Below are 12,869 nucleotides of genomic sequence, written 5' to 3'. Positions count from 1 at the left end.
CTATATTTCATATTATTCTATCACCAGACAAAGGTAAATCCTGCCAAACTTTTCATTCTGCGTGCATCTTCTCATTCTTGCTTTCTGCGTCTTGTTTCGTCTCCTTCCGTTCTTGTTCGTCTCCTTTGCTTCTTCACACACCTGTCCCGCCGCTGCCGCGACCAGCGTCTGGATTACTACGATCTTGTCTCGGTTTGGCTCAACTTCCGGCTGGAGTCTACGCCCCGGCCTGCGCTTGACTCTCCCTTCCGAGCCAAGGCCTGGCAGGCCAAATCGCACATCACAAGGCCTGGCAGGCTTCCCACTTTAAGGTCGCCATATATCTACAATTCGCCATTCACGCTCAACGACGCGCCTCCTTCTGGCTGCCAACCACGTGCGACTGGCGTTGCCTCCTTTCTGCATCTTCTCCAACCCGTCAGTCCAAACATCTCTGGACACGTCGCCATCGCTTTCCCGTGGTCGCAACTTCACCCATCCCCCGCTGGCTCGGTAGCTCTGTGATGTACTCCGCTCAGCAAACCAGCGCTGATAATGCGACAATCAACCCAGCTGCGCTCAGCTCACCTGGTAAGTTTTATAATCCTATTTCTTCCTTTTCGTGATCGCATGTCCTCCACAAACCTCCATCCACTCTTATATCATGCCATACACACGTACAAGTGATAATATCACTTGCGCTCAAACTCCATGATGCATCCATTTGCCCCGCACTACAACTTTCGTGCCCTGCGACCGGGGGATTCAAGCGTGAAATAGGTTGCGCCACCCGTCACCACTGTCCGTTGATTCAATTCAAGGTTCAAAATGCTAATCAGCTTTCTCCAGTCATAGGTCTGACGCAACAACCCCAGCGCACACTCAAGCGCAGTCATTCTCCTGGAGTTTACGGCGCGCCTCAGCTTGGCGATGACGGTATGTCGGCGATTAGTATTTCGCCGCTACTTTACTCATTTCGGCACCCGACTACCTTGCGCCAGAAACGGCGATCAATTACGATTCCTTCTTGATTGCTATTTTTGTTCATATGCTTTACGTCGTATTTCGTTGCAGTATTTTCGGGCTCAAAAATGCAACTGGTGAGAGAAGTGCTGACCTATCTTGCAACCTGCAGGTGATACAAAACCACTTCGAAAGAAGGCAAGACCGATGAATAAACGATCAACAGGGAGCATTTCCGAGGCTCCCGGGCAGGCCGCAGGCTCGAACCTTCCTCAGGCTATTCCTCCACCGCAGACTCCCCAGTCTCAAGGCTCAGGGCTGCCACAAACGAGCCCTGCATATACGCCGCAGACACAGATGCCGCCAAAGACCACTCCGACCAAGTCAACACTGAAGGCTCTGCCCACTGTGCGAGACCACACGACCGACCAGCTCAATCCGACTGGAGACGAGTATATACCCCGCGAAATCGATGAGTTCGGAGAGAAGAAGGTCCAGCTCAACGGCACGCTCAACGGAGGGCGTGAATACAAGTGCCGAACATTCTTGGTCCCTAACCGCGGGGATAAACTGTTCATGCTGGCTACCGAATGTGCTAGGGTTTTGGGTTATCGTGATTCCTACCTCTTATTCAACAAGAACAGGTCCCTGTACAAGATTATCGCAAGCCAGGCCGAAAAGGATGATTTGGTTGGGCAAGAAATCCTTCCCTTCTCGTATCGATCCAGGCAGATTGCCATCGTCACCGCTAGATCAATGTTCCGACAGTTTGGAAGCCGTGTGATTGTCAATGGCCGCAGAGTTCGCGATGACTATTGGGAAACCAAGGCCCGGAAACAGGGATTCACTGAAGCTGACCTTGCCGGCGAGAAGCGCCCCGGTGCTACGAAGGCAAGAGAGGCGGCCGAGGCCCAGCAGAACAACGTCTTGTTAGCTGGTCCCCATCCAGAGATTGTCTATAGCAACAACCCAGGACCGTTCCCCGGCCCCCCGCAGCCGCACCTCGTTCAACCAGGTATGATCGGACCACCACCCGGAACCACGACAAGAATGCCCGGATTGACACTAGGATCAGACCTAAGCGACTCCCGGCCGCGCGATTATTCAGGAATTCTCAAAGGCGGACCTCGTCAGGAGATCACCGGCCCTGCTTACCAAGACCAGACCCGTCCTTCGCCCCTCGGGGAGCTCAACGCCCAGGCCCATCATGCCGCAGATTTCAACAGGTCAGTTAATCAGCAGCGGGATATGCGCAACGACTATCTCCAAGGCGTTTGGCGACGCCCTCATGAGCAGCCCCCCTCCAATCTGACCCAGCAGCCTGTGGCCTCGGCCGACAATTCCAACACGGCGACCAGCAGGCCTTCACACTCACCTCACACTACAGCTACGGCCATGTCGCAGCAGCCTGGATTGGTTTCCACTCAAAGCCCTCAAATGATGATGACCACTGCGCCCTACTCCCAGTCAATCAGCGCGCAGAGCAGTCTCAGTCAAGCGCCCATGAGGGGCATGGCTCAATCACCCACGCAATCGATCAGGCCAACACTTCCCGGTACAGGGGGCTCCATGTCTCAGGGAACGCCTGGTTACAACTACCAATCGGGTCAGATGTGGCCGCAGACTCCGCAGGCGCCCCAGCATGGCTACGGCAGCTACACTGCTCAGTCCCAAGCACCTCACCCGTCGCAGTCGCCATCACATCTCCGTCAAGGGAGCTCGGGCCAGATGCAAAGTATGCAGTTCCCCGGCATGGCTGGTATGCAGTATGGTGCGGGTCAGAACATGTATCCTGCAGATCAAACGCCTCGCCAATACATGCCTCAAGGTGGCGCTGGTGGGCCATCAGTCTCTCAAGGCTGGTCCGGTCAGCACTCACCAGCCCAGCAGTGGTGGACTCCAGGGCAGCAGCCTCAATAAGTTTGTGAACACCAGCTGGTGATGCGAAACGATGGAATGATATAGCCCCCGATCTCACCTGCTTCCGTTGAGAAATCCAATCTGATAGTGTGGTCTGTTTGTGTTTTTTCTTATATCTTTCTTCCATTTACCCTTTTTATCTCTTTTATTTCTTTCTTGGCCTATCCTGGGTTTACATACGACTTGAGCCAGAAGACGGCTATCTTCTTGGTCTATTTTCCTCCCTCCTGGGTCTCCATGTATGCAGATGAGTGGAGGGGCTATGTGCATCTCGAGGGGGCCTTATGGCTTGAAGAATTGCTAATAGTATTTGGACTGGCTGGGATAGAGGAGTCGGACAGGATAGTGACACATGATTGTTTTTCTCGTTTTAGGTTTTCTTCTTCTACTTGTGGGTTTTGATATGAGGTAGTAGGTCTGGTTAGGTACATTCACGGGGGTAACATGCCCTGCTGTTGTTTTTTGTTGTTTTTTTGTTATATGTTTACCAGGCCATTCTGTTGGATGCAGGCATATGGATGTTATTTGGGCAGATTATTGGTTTGGTTCGGTTTTGTTGTTCTGGTGGTACTACGAATGAGTTTTCGACTGCGACTCGCCTGTGCGTCGTCGCTTGGTACTATTTGTGTGGGCGAGGCATATATCTATTAGGCTTTCATTTTGATACCACGTCACTCTTCGATTCGTCCTTTTTAAACATTTCTTTCTTCCTGGAGTACAACGTACCAGCCGTGAAGCGTGTGTATGCATGTGCGACATGTGAGTTACGCTTGAGAGGGGTGTGATACCGGCTGGGTGACACACTGGGGATTGGAGTGTTGATGCAGATTTGATAGTTCATGTCTATAGTCTTACCTCGGCTACTTTACGGCTTTGCTTGCTGCGTAAATAACGATGATGCTCGATGAGATGTTTAGAGTATTGAGTAATCTTCTTGCTTTGCGATGTTCTTTGCACCGTGAGCTGAGGCTCATGTCAGTCAGAGTGGAAGCCGTGCAACGAGACCGGACTCGACGTGCTGTCCGTGTCTATTTATGCAATACATAATCACGACAGCATGTTTTGACCCAGCCCAGCGAATCGGGCAGCCTAGGATGTTGCCGTCCAATATCTAGGGCCTGTGAACTGCATCTGAAGTGACAGCACGGTAACACCCGCCGGGATGTTTCCGCCGGAACAGTATTCGCAACGGGGCTTATCTTGTGAGAGGGCAAGGGATGCGGAGTGTCTAGAGAGTGTTGACAAGGTGCGTAGTACGACAGTTGAGATTTAGGTTTCAACTGTGCAACAGACTGTAGTGGGAATTGTCATACCCTCTCAGCCGTGTAGGTGTAGGCCCAAGCAAGGCGACTGAAGAAAAGTGAAGTAGAATATCGTGTCAATAAATTGTGTGACGGTGGCACCATGAACACCAGAGTCGTTCATCCAGCCCCTAGGCCGGATGGCTAACTACATTTTTCTAATCACTCTCATCCCCATCCAATGCCTCGTCTCTCTCCTCTTTCCCTTCCTTAAGCTCAAGGGCATCCTGGGTATCATCGCCACTAGCTTCTCCCTCCTCCTCGTCTTCTTCTTCTCCGACTTCATCGTCCTCTGAATCTTCCGGGATCTCAACCTCATCCTCCGTTACCGCATCCTCCTCTGCCTCTGCATTTCCAGGCTCTACACGAGGGCGCTTAGCTAGAGGGCCCGTTGAGACAGTTGTTGTGTCTCCGTCGGTTTCCATGTTGGAGGTGTCTGGCATGTCGGTGTCTGGCCCGTCAGACTTTTTGGCGCGGACTTTTTGACGGTAAGAAGTGCGCTTTTCAGTCTGGATAGCGTTGAACTCTGTGCGGGGTATTAGCAGTCTTATAATATACAATCTGTCCTGCAACGAAAGACATGGCAGGGCCTATAAAAAGACATACTAGCAAATTCAGCTTCAAGAGGTTCCTTGAGGAACGCGAATTCGGTCTCCTCAAGGGCCTTGAAGACATCTGCAGGGGAGATTGTCTTTTTGCCTGCATTGACGGTGTTTTCATTGGCGCTAACTCGCAATTAGTGATTTATTCTTGGGGGGGGAGAATACTTGACGCACTGAGATGCTAGGTAGTTGATAAACACTGTGGTGCTCTGGCTTAGAGCCATGATGGCATTGGCCTGGATCTGTGTGTTGGGGGGTAGAACACCCTTAGACAGACGTGTTATTATAGACTTTGGAAGGGTCAAGTCCTATTGTTCGAATTATTCAGTCAGTCTTTGGTTCTGAGCGTCCCTTGTGTATAGATTTGAACACTGAATCCTTGCGAGGTGTGTGGGTTGCTCTCCTTGAACCTACTTCGATGGTTATGTGCTCCTTATGCTCTTTCTCTTTGTCCTTGTCCTTCTTGTCTCCATTCTGGTTCATAGAGGTATCCGCCTCAGCTTCCGTAGCAGCAGTCTCACTGGCAGCTTGCGGTGCTGGTGCTGATGCTGATGCTGATGCAGTAGGTACTTGTGTGGCCATAGAATCGTTGTCATGTGTTGGAGCGGGTGCTGGACTTTGGTCCAAGGGCGACACATCATCCATCGGGACAAAGCGTGCAGTTGAAGTGTCGCTTTTTCGCGAGCTAGACTTGCGAGGTGGCATTGTGAATGGTAGTGAGGATAGTATGTTGACGCTGGGAAGAGATGCTTTAGATGTGGCTGTGCAGATCTTGTTGCCCAAGTATACAGCTGAGATTAGGTAAATGGATACTTTGATCAAACAGCAATGTTATCCCCTTATTATATTTGATGTTCATCAGAGGGAGCACTTCTGATATGGCGACCACTTGGTCACTCTCTTCTCAGCCCCTTGCTGGTGGTGATCTCGAGTCGGATATTGGAGAGCAAGGAATGTCGAGATCAGTATTGGTCCCTATTTTGTTGGTCGATTTTCGTTTACGCAGCAAGAACCAAACCTCGATGCTTGCGGACGCTGTAGATCCTGATCAAGATAATCCGTTGTTGGCTTGATTTTAGTGAGAACGCAAGTGAACCAGGACTGAGGTTGAGTGCAAGTTTAGTGAACGCGCCAAATGGCGATTGAGACGGGATGTGGCTGGACGCGACATATGCCCCGCTATGAGTGGCTAGGGACGCGTTAAGTGGTTTCTTAGTGGAACGAGGCTGGCACCTAAGGAAACAGAGTGCGATTACCTATACCTTACGTACAAAGCAAAGCCAATGGCATATCAATTAAACTTCATATTTGGAACGTAACGGGTACAAGGCTAATTATGTCGATCTAGAGTTTAATCTTGTTCATCTTAATTGCGTCAGTGATACTCCGTACTGCTCCGTCTGTCAGTCTGACCGATGCGCCGAAGATTCAAGCAAGGGTTTAAGATAGACATGCAGGGAGGGTTTTTTGTCAGTCTGTTTGAATTGGAGTGCATATCTATCTATATATATATATATATATATATATACAGCTTTCGTGTAGGTGTTTGGCACATGAGTGATGATGCCAATGACTCGTTTCTCTGTCCAGCTCAGTATCTTAATAGGAGAACTCTCGTCGCCAGGCTCGAGTCAGCCGTGGATATCATCTGCATCGTATGAAACGGACCGTCTTGTATCCGTTCATATCACTTCCTCGCTTGGTCATAATAACATAAAAAGAACAATATAGAGAAAAAAATGAAAGTCTGGGGTATATCCGTCATCAAAATGCACACAAAATCCTCCGTGTTCCAGCACCAGGCATAGACGCCAGCGCATAAAATCATGGTCCCCATGGCTTCCAAACGCCAAGGGTAAAATGAGGCGGACTCAACCGGTCTCATGGTTACTGCCTCTTTTGGGAGAGGAGTGAGAAGCGAAGATCGAAAATGACAGTGGGTTCTTGCGTATTCGTGAAGAGAAAGTAAGTGGGTGTTTTGAGGTCGAGGCTTGGGGTAGAGTTGCGTCGAGCATCATAAAGGCGAATCTCTTGGTCATTAACGAGATGAAGCAATATCTTCAGGTCAATGCCGAGGGGCCCATCACGATCGAATTGCCTCCGAGTGACAGCGGCAATGCGATGGCAATGTTTCTATGGACCGGATATAGTCCTTCTAGAAATGGGTCAAAAATGATCTCGGCCCCGCCAATTTTGACTGTGACTGGGGTGTTGATGGGGTTTGACGGGGGTTGAAACAAGCCGTCACGGAAACCGTTTCTTGATACGGCTCGGGATGGTAATCAACAATACAAGGGTATGCATGTCGTGTTGTATTGGTTCTCAGTGTCAGTACGGAGTATCGTCAGATTCTTCGGGCTCAGCCGATGGCCCTGCCAATCTCTGATTTGCGGATCAAAGGTCGCGGTGAGAGACCGCCCAGGAACACATCGTCGTCGAATGAGAGTCGGTTCATGTTGGACATGGAATGCATTCGCTGGTGCTGTCGTCGAATATCCAATGACCGATTTGCTCTCGGTAGGTATTCGCTGGAACTGCGAGTGCCGAAGAAGGCATCGGGGTAGTGTCCGTGCCAGGGATCACGAGATGATACTGCGCTCATAGTGCTGCTGCGACTGCTGCGAGTTCGACTGTGACGAGCAGAAGGGGGAAGCTTGGCTAATCGTGAAGGTTGACGCTTCACAGGTGGGATGAAGGCATCTTCACCCTGGACGGCCTCATCAGTCAGACCGGGGCGAGAATTGGGAGCACGGGCAACGACCGGGGTTGAGGGGGTATCGATGCTGTGCTTGTGGTGAAGTGAGCGTGGTGAGAGTTCCTCAGAGACTCGGGGATGAGGACGATCGTAGACAATAACACTCGGAGGTTTGCGTATGGAACTAAACGATGTGCTCTTCTGTCTCTGGTGCTGGAGTCGTCGCTCTAGATCATTGGCTTCGTTGTTTGCAGCCTCGATGATGCGTGCCTTTTCTTGGTTCCTGTCCTTCTTCCACGACTCGATTTCCTCGTCGCCGATGGGAGTGATGCCTCTGTTCATGAAGAGAAATCGACGTTGGCGGCTGCGGCGGTAGAGGAAACATCCGACTGCGGCGATGGCGGTGACGGGAACCACGGTCGCGAGGACAATGATGAGAGCTTGGAGTTGTGAGTCCTTCATGGTTATATCTCCATTCTGTGTCTGTATGTGAAGACGCCAGAGGGAGGGAGGTGAAGTGAGGTGGGCAAGTATTAGTAAAAGTCACACCAATGTCGTCCAAAGGTGTGGCGGAAGAAGAGAAGGTGAGCGAATGTTGAGCTTGGAAGATATACACTTCCGAGTTGAGGCCAACTGGGAGACGGTCAGTTATTGTACTAGATCATTTGTATGCACAGTATAAGCTGGATGAGATTCGAGATGACGGATGGTGTCCATGCGTACCAATGCACCGACCACTGCCTATATCATCCATGCAACAGGCATATATTAAATGGGCAATGTTCACTAACAATCAAAGCGACTACTCGGGATTGAGCTTCGGTGATAATCGGGTCGAGTGAAATTGGAATTCACTCGGTTCGATTGAAACTCCAATTCGACAGTCGGTACAAGTCAACCTCAAGGTATCGACGTTGGATGGGACGTCGGTACGGATAGAGATGGGATGAGATGGGATGAGAGAAGTATAGGTGAGGGTATATCGACCAGGAACTCAAAGGCCCTGTATATGGCACAGGCAGGACGAAGGTCAAGAGATCAGAATGTGAGTTGGGGGGCGGTTGAAGCTATATACAGACTGGGGGTTTCAAAGAGTGGGATGGGAAAGGGTGTGCAGACTATGTACATGGGGGAGGCCTAACGTAGGATCGTCATGACCAGCCAGCGAGCATGCAACGCCAGATGTTAGTCTTTACTAAGAAAAACGTGCTGTACAGCATGTACCTAGCTACCTAGTCAAGAATAAGAACAAGATATGAGAGACATGCGAGATGGTGAGAGACAGGAGGTGTGAAGCCTCACTCAAGTGGGTGTGGACAATGGTGGATAGTGAGTGGATAGGGGGTGAGACTAGGCTCTGAGCTGCTGATACATGAAACCCTGGTCTACAACCACCAAAGAGGTCTGGTCTACGGTATTATCGATCAAGAGGTCGACTTCTAATTACAGCAGAGTTGCGTCTCTTTTCGTTAACGTGCAGGGTTGATTGAGAAATACCCTGCATTGCATCGCATTGCATTCCATGTTAAAGAGTCGCAAAGAGACACAGACCGCACATTAAAGTGTCAATGTAGGGAGAAACAGGAAACAAGGACACAGCCAATCTGAATCGTCCTCCAAGCTTGTGCCTGAACGAGTTGAAACTGGAGAAAAATTCCCGCACAACCAATCCAGCTCGACTCGTGCCTTGCGTCGCACAATCTTTTTTGTCCTTCATCATGTGTCAGTTTATTCACTGAAGAAGACAAAGTGGGTATCCTCCCCCCGGTGAGACGGCGCTGGGCACGGTTCAGGACGTTTTAGGGCCACGCAGTTTTCTAAGCCAGGCCCCAGAGGGAACTGACTATTCTCGTTGGAGTCGGTCGTCCGGACCTGAGGGGCAGGAGACAGGGGATATTGATGGACTCTAGCGCCATGGCGCTGATGGACTGGAGGAGCATCATGAACGTGGCACACTCAGGGACGAACAGTCCCTATTCTCTGTGCATACGATCTACTGAAGCAGACAGGGGTGATGAGTGGTGAGTGTGGTGAGTGACTGTGGTGAGTGAGTTGTAGGTGAGCTCAATTCAGTGATTCTGTACTGAAAACCGCGTATGTACTCCGTACAGAGGATGGGTATCTCTCAGAACTACAGAACAGTAAATTGTTTCAACAGCCTAAGATACTCTCATGTCCTATCGATGCACCTCAATTCTCTCCTACCTAAGGATTAAGGTGCCATAGGTACCTACATCGACAGCACACTCTTACGGGAGACACTCGCATAGAACTCTTATGAATTACAATTCAGTTCGTAGAAATAAAGTGGCAGGAACTGCTGTGCCATATACTACTACCTAACCTTACTCAACTGTATGTACTTGCATATTTTTACAAGTACGGATACGCCAAAGGTATTCCTGGCAGTTGCTGTAAATAGCTCCTTCCTTGAATTATCTCGATCTACCACATACGAGGCAATAGGTAGCAAACTGACTCCCAACGACCCTCACATTATGCCGGCTTCATGTCTCATCCCTTTTTCCATCATGCTTCACACATCACCAACCTCAGACTTGCATTCAAAACTCACCGTCATCGACATATGCCAGGATCCCCCGGATTTGGAGCCTCACCTCCTCTTCGTTGAACCCCTCACATAATTACCAACCCGCCTCTCTCTTCGTCTAACATCACAGGCACAGACTAGTTAGTCCAGTCTTGCCAAGGGTCTAAGACAAGCATGCAGCTGAGCTGAGCTGAGGAGAACATGCATCTGGCGCCTTTTAGCAAGGGAGATTTGACAAAAGCCGGTTGCTTGCAGACCTCACCACTCACCAGTCAAGCCAGTCCATAATAGACACCTACTACCATCAAAGCGCACAAAAAAGCAAAGACAATAAACGGCTCGGCCCCTCGGTTAATTCCTCACCCACGATTCAAGAAATGGGACGCTACAGTACATCAACGATGGATGGTATGTCACCACTCGCTCTAATCACACAAAGCAATGGTGCGGTCACGCTGGTAGGATGGCATGGGCTGCAAGGGAGGAGATGGCTACTTACAAGGTTGCCAATGTCCTCGAAACCGCGGCCTCGCCTGACCCGGCTGGAATGTGCTGAGATTAAATCAGGCTCGCTGTCTTTCATCTGCCATCATGAAGCCCATGTCTCACTTCGTCACGTCTCATCTTGCCTGTCGGCGATGCGGTCTAGAATGGGGACAGGCGATAATCAGGTTATTCGCACTCAATAGCTCCCCATGATCTCCTTCCACAGCCCTCAACGATCGCACTAATATGGGTGATAGTGGCTCGGCAAAATAGCTTCACGAATACGTGCGGCCTTATTTCATGTCAAGTCGGCAGCAGCTGATTAATTGTTGTGCCCTACAGAATTATGCCCTTCCTTCCACGAACCCTTTTTTTAATTTTACATGGTCAATTATTGTCACCATACAATGTTCTTATCATGGCTCATTCGGCATGACAAGTCACTTCAGGTGAGCCGAGATAAATCGAACGGGCCGGCGAACTGTCACCTTGCCTATCAAAAATCGGACTTGGACGGAACATGAAGTACCCGTGTAAAAATCATTGGGAACTTATCTGCCTACCAAAGCCTCTACATACAACCAAAATGGCCAATGGCGCTGAAACGCCTGCAGCAGACAAGGACCCTTTCTTCGCTCGCGGAGACATCAAGCCATGCGCCAAGATCGTTCAAGATACTCCATTACCTGTTGGCTAGGCAGAGTCGCCCGCTCTAATAAGTTTAGCATTGCTCATAATGCGGCCTGTCTATTCTTATTCTGCTTTCCGACAATCTTTACTTTGCCATCGACCCACAAACTATCACCTGGTTATCCTCATCAATAATATATGTAGTGAGCAGAGTCAAGTCTTGATGGAAAGACGAGGCCGCTGTTGCATTTTGCCGTTGCTTTTGTAATCATCCCTTCGATCGAGCTGCCACGGTACAAGATGCCAAATCGGGATGCACAACGAAATCCCATCGAGCATCCTTGGCCTAAAACTATAGCCATTGTTACCATCTTGAAGGGATATCGACCTGTCCGGCACAAGCTTTCCTGTTTAGGCAGGCTGGCTGGTGAGGCATCGAGCAATAACCGGGCCTATCATCTTCACCGTTTGGCTGCCAACGTGGAAAAGCTCCAGGCCCCTGTCGAACCCGTCTGCCGCCAGCACTGGCCAAACCTCTTAAAGTCAACCGTCATCACGTATTGGGCTGAACGCACACAATAGATCTAATCCCCTAGTTTACTAATTAGCATTCAACGGTCAGATCAAACGATTGAGACACGAACTTAATCAGACGGCCTGAGACTTCGAGGCTCAGACTCTCGACATTTTGACGTTCCGGCCGTCACCGCCTCAAAAGCCAAGTTCTGTCATGTCTGGTTGTGGACCGCCGTAAGGCATCGAAACAAAACCAAGACGGCACTCAACCTAAGCCGTAATAGCAAATCAGTATCTCGTTACGCTCGTCAGAAAGCAACACAAGCCAACACGAAGGGAATAGGCTTTCCGGGCACATAAAGATGACCATATGTTCGCTTTGAGGCTCTTCCGGAATTTGCAGGTTTCCAAGTCTGTTCCTGTCTGTGCCTGACTTTGCTTGTTCCTGGTTCCTGACCGGATCACGCCACTACTGCAGCTGAACAAACAACTTCCTACCTAGGTAGAGAACTCCACCTTGGACCTGGCCCACCTCCGCTTCGTGTGTCGGGACCATATGCGCTAGCTGGATAGTGAGCATTTTCTTGATACAGACCGCTATATCGTCTCGTACAGGAGACTCAGTGAATCGACAATGGCGTTTGGGGTTCACCACTAACATACTCACTCGGCTGCATGGATACTCCGTGACATATGATTCAGGGCCCCTTTACTTGGCGCAATCCAGCTCATTCGTGACAACACAGTTATCTATATGTCTTACATGCAGAGTATAGAATGAGTATCGCGATCGCGATGGTGATGCATATGGCATATCTCACAAAAGCCAGACTACAGAAAAGGAAAACGAAACAAACCGCCAGAAGTCCTAGCGTTCGCTTAAGCCGAGTGAGCCGTGGCCTCCGAGAAGCCAAGCGAAACCATACCGTGATTAACGGGCGGGAAGAGCCTATCAGCGGGACGGCACACAGTCAGATCTTGTGGCTAGTCTTTCCCTCCCTTTCTCTCTGGCCGTGATCCTCTGAGACTAACCCTCTTCTGTCCGGTGCCGGTCTCAGAGGGTGATTCTTCCTTCTAGCGCAACACCTTTTTTTGACGAGTCTGACTTATCACCAGGCAATTAATTAATTGATCGGCTTCGCTTTCTCCCGCAACTCAATTCTCCAAGCTTTGGCCAACTGCTTGCTATCCAGTTCTCAGAGAGAGCATCAATTGCATATTGAGTC

At 50.0% G+C, this 12,869-nt stretch overlaps 3 protein-coding genes across 3 annotated transcripts; 1 reads left to right on the top strand and 2 right to left on the bottom strand.

Annotated features, from left to right (window-relative positions):
- Positions 1 to 503: 503 nt before the first annotated feature.
- Positions 504 to 2,862, top strand: FTJAE_11093 (nuclear localization NPL6; the record flags this gene model as incomplete). Its single annotated transcript, XM_037344000.1, has 3 exons — positions 504 to 570; positions 835 to 915; positions 1,169 to 2,862. The coding sequence occupies 3 exons, from the start codon at positions 504 to 506 to the stop codon at positions 2,860 to 2,862; spliced, it is 1,842 nt and encodes a 613-aa protein (XP_037201865.1).
- Positions 2,863 to 4,321: 1,459 nt separating this feature from the next.
- Positions 4,322 to 5,470, bottom strand: FTJAE_11092 (DNA polymerase epsilon subunit D; the record flags this gene model as incomplete). Its single annotated transcript, XM_037343999.1, has 4 exons — positions 4,322 to 4,689; positions 4,770 to 4,888; positions 4,940 to 5,055; positions 5,180 to 5,470. The coding sequence occupies 4 exons, from the start codon at positions 5,468 to 5,470 to the stop codon at positions 4,322 to 4,324; spliced, it is 894 nt and encodes a 297-aa protein (XP_037201864.1).
- A 1,654-nt stretch (positions 5,471 to 7,124) lies between these two features.
- On the bottom strand, positions 7,125 to 7,922 carry FTJAE_11091 (uncharacterized protein; the record flags this gene model as incomplete). Its single annotated transcript, XM_037343998.1, has 1 exon — positions 7,125 to 7,922. One exon carries the CDS (start codon positions 7,920 to 7,922, stop codon positions 7,125 to 7,127), a length of 798 nt encoding a protein of 265 aa, XP_037201863.1.
- Positions 7,923 to 12,869: the final 4,947 nt, after the last annotated feature.

The sequence above is a fragment of the Fusarium tjaetaba genome (assembly GCF_013396195.1).
Source record: "Fusarium tjaetaba strain NRRL 66243 chromosome Unknown NRRL66243_c0000267, whole genome shotgun sequence".
Taxonomy (NCBI): Eukaryota; Fungi; Ascomycota; class Sordariomycetes; order Hypocreales; family Nectriaceae; genus Fusarium; species Fusarium tjaetaba.
The sequence above is the reverse complement of the archived record's forward strand: the minus strand, read 5'-3'. Positions and strand labels throughout refer to the sequence as shown.